We start from the raw sequence: 16010 nt of genomic DNA, 5'->3' as shown, positions 1-16010 counted from the left end.
CAGAGAGCTACTTGTTCATTCAAAATCATCTACCGATGTCTTGACGTGCTTTTCAAAACACAATATGATTGAATTATTGTTTGCATTTCGTTATTAATAAGGTTTTTACATATAAAAATCTCATTTAAAAAAAGAAAAACTGTGACTAAAACCGTGTGGAACTCACAATTTTTTAACATCCTTGGTGGGCACTTGATGGGCTTAAGGGCTAGCTGGCACCTTTGGGCAGAAGGCACCAAGTTGGTGACGCCTGTTTTACATTTTGTTGATTATCTTTTCTGAAATCTACCTGACATTGGGCGACATCTGGTGGCCATGACCAGCAAGTGCAAAGGAAACTATCATAGTAGAGCTGGGACACCGTGGGACGAGTCAATTGAGGAGAAAATCTGGTAACACTGAACTTGACGCCAGCATCATACGCATGCCATGAGTTTCATAGGAGTGTCAAAGGAGTGTCATAAACATTGTCAAAGTCATAACCATTGTCTGGCCATGAAAAGTTGACATTTGGGCTGTCTTAAGCATAACCGGACGTATGACATCAGTGTTGAGTAAAGTGTTACCAAAGATCTGACCAGTACACACTGCAGCTTAAAGTTTAAATATTTAATTGGTGCAGACTCTCAACTAATGTTTCCATGTTTACATCTTTTTTTTCAGAGACTCTGAAAAACGTAAACACCAATTGAAAAAAGAGGCTGGAGCACACTGCACACTGTTTTAAGCCAGGGATGTCAAACTCAGGCCCGTGGGCCAAATTGGGCCCGCAGTCATTTTATTCACATATACACCATTAATGCATAGCGTGAACATGACATTTGGGGTGTTACAGGAATGTGACTGGGCCCAGGCCAATGAAACAGCTCATACTCTTATGCAACACAATGTATGCAAACACATTTGAACTACCATACAGTATACTGTATACTGTATGATGGGAAAGACTGTGTGTGAAATGTAACACTATTCAGTGCATGCACGCACAATTTTAGTCATTTAAAAAAAATAAACATTGAATTCGGCCCACAACTTCGTATCAGATTTTGATTTTGGCCCTCAATCAATTTGAGTTTGACACCCCTGATTAAAGCATTTACTAAGTCCAGACATTCAACTGATGTTTACATGTTTACAACATCCTCAGAGTATCTTAAACTTAATCTGTAGTGTGCTCCAGGTTTCCACCTCAGTAAAAAAAAAACAATTTCATGTTCAAATGTGATCACCTGATCACTTCAGACAAACATTCATAAACGGCTTTAGTCAGGCTTCACAACATAATCCATTGAGCTTAGTCAATAACACAACAAAATTGTTCTCATTGTAACTTTCCACCATTTCTATAATTTACTTGTCCAAACACATTAAAAATGCTTGTTACATTTTCGAGAGGCTTGAGTTCTCACTTAAATATTTTTATATAAAAAGGATGAGTAAAGTTCACCTGGCTCTCGCCAGATCCTTGTATAGATCCTCGTGGAGCCAGGCAGAGTGAGGAGAGACGGGTTAGAGTAAAAATATGGATGTTGTAAACTAATCCGAAAACTGTAAAATGTTTCTAACATGAATATTGACCTATGTTATGGCAATGTGCAAATTTAGTAGAAAAAATAGCACTTTACATATTTTACATATAAATAAATAGGTTCCGGGCTTTCCTCGTGAAGTGCATCCATGCGTCAGTTCAGGCATCGTTGTGTAACTGCAAGAAAAGACAGAGAGAAAGTTTCTTTCTTGCGTGTCAGTACAATCACCATGTCACCTGCCGACTCATGTACAGCGGTGGTCCCCAAACTGGGGGCTGGGACCCCTTGGTGAGGCCCAGAGTTATTGCAGGGGGTTCATGGAGAAGGGGCTGTTAGCATAAAATCTTGAATATATGCTTTCATGTAATCATTCCATGAGCAAGATAAGTAAGAGTAGCCTATTCACTTTGCGTACCGTTAATAAATGTATTTACTTTTACTTTGAATTTCACATTAAACAAATCAGCAATATTTGGGAGAAAAAATGTTTGGCATTTGGAATATGGGGTCAGGCGCTCGCGAAAATATTCTTGGGTCCAAAAGTGGGTCCCGTCAGAAAAGGTTTGGGAGCCACTGATGTATAGCATGAGTGAGAAGGGTGCTTGGTTAATACAGGTCTGTGGCTTTACCTTCATTTGTGCATAGATCCATGGCAGGAAGTGGGTGACGTTGCCATAGACACCAGGTTTGTTGACACGCCCACAGCCCCGCCCCCAGCTAATGTCTCCAATGAGCCACCAGAGGGCGTCCTCCTCCACCATTAGAGGCCCACCTGTGTCACCCTGCAACAAAACAACAAAGTTATGCCCAGCCCAACACCAAAACATTAAGCTTGCTCCCTTTAGAACCACTAAAAGGAGATAGCCACACACACAAAAACAAAAATTCAAAATATTCATGTACCGTACGCACTTTAGTCACATACACACATACAGTACATACTGTCAGGGAAGCTGACAGAGGGGTACACAAAGGGGTCAGTTGTCCTGGGCCCAGATAGACAAGGGACCCAGAATTAAGGTCCTAATTACTGTACATTGCATGTATTGAGTGGGGGGGGCTTTTCAGATGACTTTGTCCTGGGCCCAGAAAAAAGATGTCGGCGGCCCTGCATACTGTATGTACACAGACACACACACACACACACCAACTATAATAAGAACAGATGTTACGTACCTCACAGCGGTCGACCCCTCCTGCCAGTTTGCCAGCGCAGATCATACTGCTGGTGACCTTGCCGTTGTACACCTCTTTGCTGTTGCACTGCTCTGGGTCTATCAGGGGCACCTCCGCCTCCATGAGACTGGAGGAGGTTGCACCTGCAGCATACCACAGACAGGGGGCGCTGTTTTAAAGGGTTGCCATCTTTTACAGTTCAACTGACTAGCTGACAAGTTTCATGCACAAGTACGTAAAGCAGTTGTTGGTCTGTAACAAGCCTAGCATACACTGTACAAAAACGGTATTAAGTAGTTAGCGTGCAAGTCATGAACCACCATGACCATTTACTGGACATAATGTATAATATATAATGTAGACTATTGTATGTTTGTCAGTGGTCCAGGCTCGTACCGCCCTCTGAGGTCCTCCCAAATCCCACAATCCAACAGGGCTGAGGTGCGGTGACATTCATGTTGACATTTGGCAGGCAAATGGGCTTCAAAGAGTCTGCAACAAGATCAGGAAAACAAGACCGTCAACTAAACTCTAAATTAAAGACTGAACTTTCTGATTAGTTGATTGGTATATTGGTTGATTGATCAATTGATTGATTGACTGATTGGTTGAAATGTACTCCTGTGGTCATTGCAGGGATACAGATCTATGGTAAATGGAGACAAATCAATAATAATAATAATAATAATATTAATACATTCTTACGTCCAACCCACCTGACATTTGAAGGGGCTGCTTTAGTTTCATCAAGGCAATGTCGTTGTCCTGTGTCTTGTTGTTGTATTGTGGATATGGGATGAGTTGCGCTACTTCCTTAGCGTTGGAGAAGAGCGTCTTGACATCATTGTAGAAGTCCACATAGACATCCCACTCTGAGGGCTCAGGCACACTAGCACACAGCAGACAACAAAAATGTTTGGTTTTCAAATATGCAGTTGATTTACGGTAGGTGTACGACGTTCATTATGTCTAAGAGTTAAATCAATTCTTAAAATGTAAAAGTTAATCTTTTACCCGACATGTTTCAACCGTCGAAACCTGATCTCCAAAAATTCNGTGCTCCTGGACACGGATGTTAAGGACACGAAATCCGATAGCTAGGCTATCAAATTCATATAATGAATGAAAGAAAACTAGCTGTGCCCAGACCAAAACAATCCCTAACCCTAACCTGTCAGTAAGAAATGTTTTTTTGAGAAAAAATATTTGAAATTAGAAAAATCCTGAGAAAACACAAGACTGTGGAAACATAGAGCTGTGAGAGTATAGAGAGAGCACTTCTGTGTGTCCATCACGGAAAATAATTCCGTGTCCAGGAGCACAGAATTTTGGCAAAATCCGTGCTCCTGGACACGGATTTTGTGTCCTTAACATCCGTGTCCAGGAGCACGGAATTTTTGGAGATCATATTGGTCGAAACATGTCAAGTAAAAGATAAAAACGTTACATGTCTGAAACAAAAGAAACTTTAATAATTGATGGAGTTGATTTTCTAAATGACAATATACAATAGTACTGTATATTATTCTAGGGCAGTGTTTCTCAACTGGTGGGTCGCGACCCAAAAGTGGGTCGCGGAAGGGTCATGGGTGGGTCGCGGAGCCTTGGTGTAAAAAAAAAAAACGTAATTCTAAAAAAAAAAAATCCAACTTTTCCTGCAACAATTTGCAACTTTTATTTTGATAGGCTACTGAACTCCGTGTCATCTGTTGTCATAGATACAATCTGAATGTTTATGCGAGATAGATAGCGTGCAACCAGTCATTCGAGTCTTGGTTACATTTTGAGAATTGCATTGAATTGACTTGAACGCTAAAAAAATTGGGTCGCGACCGAATGAGAGTGGAGGGTGGGTCACAAGACTGTTCCAGTTGAGAGCCACTGTTCTAGGGTATGGGGAAAACTTTTCACCATTCATTTCTCTTGAATTGGAGTGTTTGTTTCGCTACCGAATATATCTGACACAAACACTTGTGACAACGAAGGAATAAGAAAATACAGTATGTCAAAACATGATTGAGATCTAGCCGAAGAGCAAGTGTTTTCACCAGAGATCATAACCTTTGCCAAAAGAAATATCGCAGCTCAGTCAACAGGTCATAAATGTAAGGCAAGAGAAGGTGTCACTGATGACAAGAGAGAGACAGACAGACAGGCAGATAGAGTAAAGAGCAAGTAGAGTCTCATTTATTAATCCCCTGGGGGAAATTAAGGTGTCCAGTAGCATACAGTTAGGGCCACAAATATTTGGACAGCAACACAATTATCATCCTTTTCCACCCTATACCCCACCACAATGGATTTGAAATAAAACAAATAAGCTGTGCATTAACTGTAGACTCTTAGCGTTAATGTGAAGGTGTTAACATCCATATCGCATTAACAGGAATGAAATAGCAACGTTTTTTGTCTGTGTTGCCCACTTTTCAAGGGATCAAAAGTAATTGGACAGTAGGCTTCTCAGCTATTCTCCAGTCAGATGTGTGTTATTCCCTTACTACACCATCACCAAGATGTCAATACAAGGTCTTACAGTTCATTTGAAGTGTTCCATTTGCATTTCCATATATTTTTACGCAATGTCCATGAGATCCAAAGTCCACCTGTCACCATCAGTGATGCAAGCCATCATAAGGTTGAAAAAAATCAAAACAAACCCATTTGAGAGATGGGGAAACATTGAATATGATTAATTCAAGAGTTCAGAATGTTGGAAAAAAGAAATATTAAATTACCTGGCAGACATGGAAGACAAATGCTATGGATGACAGACAATATTCTGCATTTGGAGAACAAAAACCCATCTCCCAACAGTTTGCCAGATGTAGAACAGTGTCCAGGTGAACGGTGGATACATGTCCAAGGCAACAATCAAGAAAAAGATCAAGACCATTCAGGAACACTTCACCATAGGAAATGCAGAGGGTTCACTAAAAGATGTAAATTATTGATTGCATCAGAAATAGCAATACCAGATTTGGCTTTGCCAAACAAGGTCTTAAAAAGACTTTACAGGTCTTGAGCTGCATCCTATGGACAGAGGAGACAAAAATCATCTTGTACAAGGGTAATGGGAAGAAAGGAGTATAGAGAGGGGAAGGAACTGCTCATGATTCAAAGCATACCACCCAATCAGTGAATCATGGTGGTGGTAGTGTCATGGTGTGGGCATGCATATCTGTCAATACTATTTTCCCCTTGTATTTATTGATGATGAGGACTACCGACAAAAGCCAGAGGAGGAATCCTGAAGATTTTCAGGCTATATTATCATGTCATATTAAACCTAATGGTTCTGAACTCATTGGACAATGCTTCACAGTGCAGATGGACAATGACCCAAAGCTTCATCTGAAAGCCACTAAGCCATTTCTACACCAAAAAAGTGGAATATTATTCAATGGCCCAGTCAATCACCTCACCTGAGTACGGTAGAGCAAGCATTTCACTTGCTGCTGGCAAAACTGAAGGGAAAATACCGTAAGAATAAGCAGGAACTGAAGACTGTTGCAATAGAGCTCAATAGCATCACCAGGGATAAAACCAAGTGTCTATTGATGTCTATGGATTGCAAATTACAGGCTGTAACTGACTGGAAAGTATTTGCAACCAAATAATTAAAAATTGAAAGTGTGATGTATAAATACTAGACTGTCCAATTACTTTTGGTCCCTTAAAAAAGGAGTGGCACTGATAGAAAATGTCATAATTCCTTCACAGTTCACTCGATTTGGATGCAAACACCCCCATATTAAAGCTAAAAGTCTGCTGTTAATGTGCATCTCATTTGTTTCATTTCAAATCCATTGGGATGGTGTACAGCACCAAAAAGATGAAAATTGTGCAGATGTCCAAATATTTATGGCCCTAACTGTACATATATAACAGAATACACAAGGCATACACACCAGTGGATATTAAACATATAGCCCACTCTTACATACATTCAGCCAAAGTCAGATAGACAGACACACAAACACACACGCACACATACAAACTCAGTTCACCAGCGGACACGATGAAGCTAAACATGGTACACACACACACACACACACACACACACACACACACACACACACACACACACACACACACACACACACACACACACACACACACACACACACACACACACACACACACACACCCCTACCTCTGCACGCATTGCGCTGCTGTGAGTATCCAGGAGGGGGCGATGAGGGCTCCTCCGCAGATGACCTGCTGCATGCTGTCCCTCAGGAACACCTGCCACGGCCACGTCCCATAGGCCGCCTCATGACCTCCCACAATCCTCTCCGACCTAGAGGAGTTCTTGATACCGCACGCTGAGGAGGATACGGACACAGTGAAGGATGGAGAGAGGAGGGGGAAAATTAAAAGTAATCTGACAAAAGACTGAAGTAATGATGCCACAAACGCATCCATTAATTCCCTACTTTCCAAGTTTAAAATGGACAAAAATTGACTTCCTTTAATCCCTGTGCTCTCTTTCGGGCGATTCATTTGACATATTTGACATTGACATGAGTTGTGGCCCTAGAATGGCCATTCATTACTTTACTATAAAAAAGTACAAAATGGACAGGAATCTATTGTATTCCCTTTAATTCCTGCTATGACTTGCACTATTTACTAACACCACAAACTGCCCACTAGAGGAAAATGCTGTTCCTTTGATACTAGTACAGTATACAAATGTCTGATACTCCATTGCTTAAACTTGATGTGCACAGAAATAGTGCCCAAACTTACCAATGCAGCGCAGGGTTACTATTTTACCCGAAGGGCAGGTATCACTGTGGGGGAAAATGAAGAAAATTGAAAGAAAACAAAACTCTTCAGGTCTGAAAGAAAATTAGTTGATCGCTACAGTATGTGGATGGGTAGACAATCTGAGGTTGTGTCCTCTGTTGTTGGAGTGGAGGGAAGGAGGAGTGAAACGTATATCAGTGGATCCAGGCCAATGCAACACGATATGTGCAGGAACATTTGAACTACCATATATGGTATGATGGGAAAGAGTGTGTGTGTGAAATTTGAGTATTACGTACATGCATGTATGCACATTTCATTTAAAAAATATATATATATTGAGTTTGGCCCACGATTTCATTCCAGATTTCGATTTTGGCCCTCAGTCAATTTGAGTTTGACATCCCTGTTCTAGAACCTTGTAGAATTAGTGCGTACCTGTCCTGGAAGTTGGTGAGAATGTTGGCAGTGGGCTTCACGTCATCTGGGAGGAGCATGAAGCCTCCAGCACCAGAGGAGCCCACAGGAGCCTGGCCTGAGCTCACATACGATCCGCTGACACACACATTAAAATACATGGTATTACATTACATTGAGCAGACACTTTTTGTCTAAATTTACAAGTTTTATCCAGAACTTTTAAAGGGACACTGTGCAGGAAATGGTCAAAAAAGGTACTGCAACTATGCTGCTCATTGAAACTGTGTCGCCTATTGCCAAATTTGACCTTTTCATGACAGTTTACTAAGTAATAAACTAATATTTTCTAGTATGGCCCAAGTACAGTCATTTTTGACGCTAAAAATGGCTATTTCTGGAAATTCAAAATGGCGGACCATGGAGAAGATCCCCCTTATCATATATGAAAAGTGCAATTTTTCCAGTCATAATGAATACTTAGAATTTCATGGTGGTGGTAAATATTCATGAAAAAGGTAACATTAGTGAATGGGTAGCATGAATTCTGGAAATAAACAACTAAAAATCTCACACAGTGTCCCTTTAAGAACAATACTAAGCGTTGACTTGAATAAAAAAAAGGCCAGGGCCCTCATTAAAGAAAACTCAGAAATCTGAAATCCTCCTATCCCATCCTTAGTTAGGGACTTAAAGATGAAAAAAATCCTAACTTCTTAGAACAGAAACTATTCCTAACCTCTTGGCTTTACCCTAAACTTCTAAATGCCTCTCTATGGTACATCAAGATAGCAAGATTAGGAACTTCCTGAAATGAGGTCCCAAATTTAACGTTTTACAGTAAGTTACCTACCTGCTAAAGCCGATTCTCTCACAGGCCTGTCTCCCAAATTCGTCAGTCCAGCCATCGGCACACACCCCCCCCCAGGAGAGCCTGCTGCGAGAGTAGGCCTGTAGATGGAAACCTGTCCCTGAGAGACGCACTGCACACGCACACGCACACGCACACACAGGCACAAACGTGCATGCACACCCGCACGCGCACACGCACGCGCACACACACACCGAGAGTGACCCATGACAGAATAATTGGAGCCTACAACAATACCACCAAGTACTGCCTCTGGTTTACACCAGAAACCAAACAAAAGGCTCTTCACGAGCAAAGTTTCTTCATGACCACCTTGTCCTTGTCAACTAACAAAAGAGTGTACTGTACTGTGCACCGTATTTCTTCATGAAGTGTCCAGAGTAAAGAAAAGAAAAAGGCTAGGCAGTGACTGACCAATACAGTGTTAAGAAAAATGACTAATCGCACCTAAGGTTTACGTACTGTAGAGCACAAAGTTCAGCAGAGTGCATGACACAGCAACAACATCAAAAACGCTCATTCAGTGCTGCGCGGTGATGAATATATTGGCCTTGTGTCAAATGTTTCATAACATGTCTCCATCTTTTTCATCTCGAGTAAATCATTTGCAGTACAGTCATTTCAGCTTGTTCAGCTAGGCATGCTTTGTTTGTATGTGCTGTTAAAATGGATGATTACGGGCTAAATGGCATGTCATTGCCATATAAAGGCTAAAAATGCACTCAGAGAGTGCAGAACTCCGCCAAGTAAGCTGTTTGCTACAACATTTGACTATGTTACAACCAATTTGTTCAAGTCTTTCTCTGTTTTTGTGGAGTTAGAAACTGGAATGTCATAATTCGCCCTATCCCACAATGGTGTAGAATCTTTGAAAAAAATCCTTGGACCGCATTGTGATCCGGATCACCACCAAAATGTGATCACTTGTTCGACCTTTTGAGTTATCCTGCTGACGGACAGACAAACAAACCAATGCGACCGAAAACATTACCTCTTTGGCGGAGGTAATAAAAGGAAAAATGTCAAACTGTAAAGAGAAGCTACAAAATGTTGTGGACATACAATAAGGGACAAGTGACGTGAACAAAAATGTAACTATTACTAAAATGTAGATAATAGTTAGAAGTACATAAACAAAATAAATCAGGTATGATATACATGACAAAAGAACAGTCGCCACAAATTGTTTTACCCATGGTGCAATGGTTTGTTCAATGTGCGTGTGTGTGCATGTGTGTGTGTGTGCGTGTGTGTGTGTATGTGTGTGTGTGTGTGTGTGTATGTGTGTCTTTACCACAGTTAGTTTCATCGTCTCCATTGGTGCAGTCTGGGGTCCCGTCACACCATTGTTCCTTCTTGACACACAAGCCATCCCCACACCACATCACATCCCCCCCACCACACGGAGATAAGACTAAACACACACACACACACACACACACACACACACACACACACACACACACACACACACACACACACACACACACACACACACACACACACACACACACACACACACACACACACAGAGACAGACAGACAAGACAAAAGAAAAAAGGAATAAAGAAAAAGAAATAACAATTAAGAAATTCAAGTTAATTCGAGAACTGCACAGTAAAGTGCTGAAAGATTTGTTGCTAAATATGTCTATTTCTGATTATTCAAAATGGCGGACAATGGAGAAGGTCAATTTTTTCATGTATGAAAAGTGCCATTTTCACAGTTATATTGAATACTTAGAATTTGATGGTGGTGGTAAGTATTCATGAAAAAAGTAACATTTGTGAATGGGTAGCATGAATTCTGGAAATTAACTACAAAAAATAGTACACAGTGCAGCTTTAAAAAAAATAAAAATAAACATGCTCTGCCTCTTCCCTTATCTTGGCTGTTACTCACAGTAGTATGCCAGTAGGATGCCTGTACACAGCCCCAGGACCAGCAGTATCATCACAGCTGTCACTGTGTAGTTCTTACACTTCTTCTTCAGACCTGCAACAAATGTGACTCGTCATTTTAAGGAGGAAATTATGGAACATCTCAATATGCAGACCAGCCGCTCACCCTAACATTTACTTTGCAGCACCAAATAACGTGGGTTTTTTTGTCCAGCCCTTCACAAGATCCTGGCTATTATAATGGGGGCATGGTTTGCTTACTTTATTTTTTCCCGAAACATATCCCAAATATCATCCGTAAAGTTGCTGATCTGTTATTGCTGTGCCTTTTTTTTTAATGTAAACAAACCATGCCTGGGGACAAATACATGTTAATGGTGCCAAGCGAAGCGAAGTGTTGTTCTTAATTCCTATCTTGGAGTTATGATACCATCTTAGTAATTTTGTTGCAAAATTTGCCTTCTGTGGGGACCTGTAGCCAAGGGGTCCCAACCCATCTTGATCCATTACAACGTTCCAGTGGTGGAACCTCATGTGTTACGGGGCTACCATACTGTAGCTTGTTAGACATACTCTAGTCCTAGTCAACAGACATGTCTATACAGGGCTCAACACAGACTTAGCCATATTGAACAGACAAGTGTTCAATGCTGTGGTAGAGACAGCTGCTGAGGCATCAGTTCAAAAAATAATTTGTAATGAAAGGGATCAAATTATGTGAATATAAACATTAATACCTGACTGTCCCGCTTTACATTTACATACTGAAGACAAGTGGTCTTACTTTTGGGTTTGGGGGGTGGGGTTGGCACAGTCTCCATGACGTACTCTGGCGTCTCACCCACGACCTCAGAGGGGTTGGAGGTCGCCTTCTCCCCCTTGACCTCTGGGCTGAAGCCTGGCAGGGGCAATCCCCTCACGGCCCCTGGGTTAAAGGGCGGAGGTCGCTGCTCCATCTCGAAGCCCATGTTGACGTACCTGGACTCAGCATCTACCTGCACAGGTGAACACATGAAGACAGGTGTGAAGAGGGAGTAGGTGTGAAGATGCTGAAACAGGTGAAGATGGGGTCCGTGCCTTAGTGCGCAATTCCAAATCAGTCAATTTGGAAAAATAAGTTGGATACAAGAGCTGAATGCTACCTACTGTAAAAAAAAATATATAGGGCCTATTAAAAACACCAAATACTGTGTCAATTTAACTCAATTTTCCTTTCTTTCTGAATTGACAGTTAAAACATGAAGACAACCTTCTAACTACTGATGCGGCCAGTTAAGTTGCACTTCAAGATTCAAACACACACACACACACAGACACACACACAGACACAGAGAGACACAGACACAGACACAGAGAGAGACACACACACACACACACACACACACACACACACACACACACACACACACACACACACACACACACACACACACACACTACATTTCAAACATTGTTTGCTGTTGCAATTTCTGTTATGTATGTGGATCATGCATCAGTCACACTCAAAGCATTGACAAAGTCTATGATTGGTGCATGATCATATTGTGTTGTCGCCGTACAGTGGGCTTGTTGGTAAGGGCAGGGGCCAGCCAGGACATTCACAACCTTTACATGATGTTTCTAATTCCAAATTAATAATTCAGAATTAAATAGTTCAGACAACTTTACTTTGATCTGAATTAAGAGGTTTTCAAAGCGGAATTAAGCTTTATTCAGAGTTAATTCCTAATGAAATGTCTCATGTTTGTAGCCAATGAGCCATAAGGTGGACTCAAACTACACGACTATTGGCCCAAGTTTTGTACTTTGAGCCCAGCTTCACAGTACAACACTGGCATCTTGGTGTTCTTGGTAAACTCCAAACAGCTGCCCTGTCAGCTGTATGGAGTACAGACATACCAAAACCAGTCAAGCAAATTTAGGCAATTGCCTAGGGCCCCCAGCCCTGTGAGTGAGGTAAAATCTCCTGAAATTCAATGGCCGAATCATGCTGCTATCCAAATCTCTCTTGCAGAGAAATAAGGGTCCCAAGTACAGCTTTGCCTAGGGCCCCCAAATACCTTGAAACGACCCTGATTCAGTAACGTCTGTATGTCTATTAACCAGGCCTGATGGACATAAGACTTCTCTTCCATGGATGGAAGACCATGTGATGACACGGGGTATAATTAAAACAGCTGACTGACCCTGACATCAACCTGAACATGTACTAATTAATGCATACCCTCATGTTCCAGCTGACCAACAGGAAAGCCTGGTAGAGGGGTGTCTACTGTCTACTATGGCACAAAGTGTTCAAAGTGGAAATAGTCTGAATCAATGAATTCCAAACATTGAGGGACACTAGCATAGTTATACACAAAACATGTTTTCAGAAGTACAGTTCTGACACCAACGGTCTGGCGATGACACACAGGGCAACTTTTCAAGCAATACAGTATTTGTGGGCAACAAAACTATAAGATGTTGATTGGTTGTTTATCACCACAAAACTTTAATCAAGAGAACCTGGATCAGCAGTAGTCTACACAGCTCTACTCAACTAATCAATCAATCAATCAATCAATCAATCAATCAATCAATGATGAATCAATCATGTTGCCTGGCAAAAATGTTCAAAAATCTGTGCATCATTACCACAACACATCAACGCTATACAGTATGCGATTAATGATTCATCACTTCATCTGATCAGAGAGTGACTTACCGTGTTTGTTGCCATTCCTGTAGTCTTCCTATAGCATTCTGGAGCAACCAAGAGAACCAGGAGAACATAGGGTAAAATGTTCAGTCCGTTCACACACTACAACACATTTACAAAATCCAATGGAGATTATTCATACGTTTACATGCGACAATAGGTTTACAAAATGAATGGTCATCAAGACTCTCAGACTTTTAGTCACACGTGTGCTTTGCCTTACCAGCCGGTACTTCTTGTGACGGTCTAGGCAAACTCTGGAGCAGGTGGAGACATACCTTTCCTTTCATCCCAGCCCTGACCAAACACTCAGAGAGAGGGTTGGGGAGAGGGAGAAAGAGAGAGAGAGAGAGAGAGAGAGAGAGAGAGAGAGAGAGAGAGAGAGAGAGAGAGAGAGAGAGAGAGAGAGAGAGAGAAGGGGGGGGGCTCTACATACCATGACCCTGGTGAAGACAACACACACACACACTGAATGTGCCACTGAGCTTGTTATGAGTGGATGAAACTGATGCATCTAGTGGGAAAACATTTTGTGTTCCTTTAAAGTCCCATCAGATATGCTGCTGTAAGGTCATAAAACAGTGCACAGTACAGTGAAAATATTTTCCACATTTAAATCGCCTACATTTTTTTTTAAACCAACTGTGTGGAAAATATTCAACAAATGGTCAATACCAAGTACAAACACATTTCAATTTCTTTATTTTCCATCATAGTAATTCAATGGAGATTATCTCCATACAATACCTGGCTTGTGGTGGTAGATGATTTTAATTGTGCACACAGCACCTTATTCAATTATGTTAATTAGCTTAAATAATAATATTGTTTAAAATATCGGCAAAGAGAATGAGGAAAACACTGAATGTCCATCATTTAACACTCGTTCTATTGCCATTTTTGAGGACATCAAACACCTTTGCTAAAGCGGGACATGTACAGTAGATTACAAAGCCTCTAAAGATGTGATATTTTGTCATACATATGACATAACAGTGTCATAGAAAAGAAAATAAAGGTCCGCAACCTTGATGAAGGACATTGAGTCCGAAACGTCGTGCCAATAAATCTACTGGGAGCATTTACAGTGTTGCGGACCTTTATTTTCTTTTCAGTGATCTTACGTTTGGTCCAGCACCTGTGCCACTGATGTGCGCGCATTCTTTGACTTTCTGAATAACAGTGTCATACTCATAACGCATTACAATACAAACATTTTATGACTTTTTCATTAAGTGACATTCGGTTATGGCAAAGACAGCCCAAACAATGTCAACTTTTCATGACATTTACATTGAAATCATGTTTATGACTCATCCATGACTGTATCATGACACCATTTTAACACTGTTATGACACTGTTATGTCATGCATATAACACCGTAAAGTATAACCGCTATTTCCTTGGCTGAAATTGAACACAGTATGCAGATTTCTTTAGCTGAACTTGACCACAGTACACAGATTTCTGAAGCAGAAATTGTGTTTGTGTAAATTAAAGTTAACATGGTAGCTGTAACTGTATGCAGCAGTATTACTATTGGAGGTTTTGAATGTAGTCATACAGTACCAGTCATACATAGCAGACCCACATGTTCTCAATATTCTTTCAATTTCTTTTTCTTTCCTTTTCTTTTCTTAGTTTCAAGACATTTCCTCCGCACAGATTACTTCATTCTTTGATATAACAAAAATAAACTACAATACAGTATGTGATCACATCTGATCGCATGTGGGAAGACACAACAGGAGCGGAACATTATTAATTCTTCTGATACACACACAGTAGAAAAGTCTTTAATATGTGTGTGTCTGTCCTATCTCTGGTCAAGGTGCAGGCTGTATACCAGCAACTGGCATTGGACACTGTCCACATCAGAACATAGTGCATAGAGTGCATTCAAAAGGCCATGCCATGCTGTCAGTGGGCTTGGGGGGGAGAGGGTCTTTGGTGTCCATGAAGGGCTTTCAAACATGGGCCATGGGCCATGTTTGACATGGGCCATCGCTGCTGTGTGTGTGTGTGTGTGTGTGTGTGTGTGTGTGTGTGTGTGTGTGTGTGTGTGTGTGTGTGTGTGTGTGTGTGTGTGTGTGTGTGTGTGTGTGTGTGTGTGTGTGTGTGTGTGTGTGTGTGTGTGTGCGTGCGCGGAACCCAGGCCTGCCAGCCGGGGAAGAGCCTTCAGAGGTGTGTGTGTGTGTGTATGTCTGTGTGTGTGTGTGTGTGTGTGTGTGTGTGTGTGTGTGTGTGTGTGTGTGTGTGTGTGTGTGTGTGTGTGTGTGTGTGTGTGTGTGTGTGTTCTTATTTCCACATGTGTATATACACATATGTTCTCCTCACACCCAGGCCTGCCAGCCGGGGAAGAGTCTGCAGAGGTTTTTGGGGTCCATGGCCTGCTGGATGAGGAGGTTGACCTGCCCCCCCACGCTGAGCACCGCGCCCCCCTCCACCCCCTTCAGCTTCTCCTGCAGGCGCAGCAGCACGCGCTCCGCCACCTTGTTGAAGCTCTGGCTGTCACTGCTGCAACACACATCACATCACATTACATTACATTACATTACATTACATTACATTACACTTGGCTGACACTTTGAACCAAAACAACTTACTGTTATGTACAGGGTATTGGTTACAGTCCCTGGAGCAATGTGTGGTTAGGTGCCCC

General features: G+C 41.6%; 2 protein-coding genes across 2 annotated transcripts in view; both read right to left on the bottom strand.

The window, feature by feature from the left end:
* Positions 1-594: 594 nt before the first annotated feature.
* Positions 595-13585, bottom strand: LOC134453483 (transmembrane protease serine 2-like). Its single transcript, XM_063204288.1, has 13 exons — positions 13354-13585; positions 11431-11641; positions 10648-10740; positions 10040-10159; positions 8728-8857; positions 7896-8012; positions 7458-7501; positions 6859-7030; positions 3422-3594; positions 3102-3197; positions 2706-2848; positions 2159-2311; positions 595-1705 (listed from the first exon to the last, which is right to left on the bottom strand). Exons 1-13 carry the CDS (start codon positions 13366-13368, stop codon positions 1688-1690), a joined length of 1485 nt encoding a protein of 494 aa, XP_063060358.1. The 5' UTR covers positions 13369-13585; the 3' UTR covers positions 595-1687.
* Positions 13586-15122: 1537 nt separating this feature from the next.
* Positions 15123-16010, bottom strand: part of atm (ATM serine/threonine kinase) — a 51879-nt gene continuing 50991 nt past the window's right edge. Inside the window, exon 57 of the mRNA XM_063204947.1 lies at positions 15123-15865. Within this exon, the coding sequence (XP_063061017.1) occupies positions 15682-15865 (184 nt within the window). The 3' untranslated portion in view covers positions 15123-15681. The remainder of the gene's footprint in view (positions 15866-16010) is intronic.

The sequence above is a fragment of the Engraulis encrasicolus genome, chromosome 8 (genome assembly GCF_034702125.1).
Source record: "Engraulis encrasicolus isolate BLACKSEA-1 chromosome 8, IST_EnEncr_1.0, whole genome shotgun sequence".
NCBI classification, from domain to species: Eukaryota; Metazoa; Chordata; class Actinopteri; order Clupeiformes; family Engraulidae; genus Engraulis; species Engraulis encrasicolus.
This window is presented reverse-complemented; position numbering and strand designations above follow the sequence as displayed.

Coding starts and splice junctions, on each gene's coding strand:
- LOC134453483 (XM_063204288.1), bottom strand. Junction 7,031..7,457: donor AGTAACCCTGCGCTGCATTG/GTAAGTTTGGGC, acceptor TATCCTCCTCAG/CGTGCGGTATCAAGAACTCC. Junction 2,312..2,705: donor GAGGGGTCGACCGCTGTGAG/GTACGTAACATC, acceptor GTTTTGTTGCAG/GGTGACACAGGTGGGCCTCT.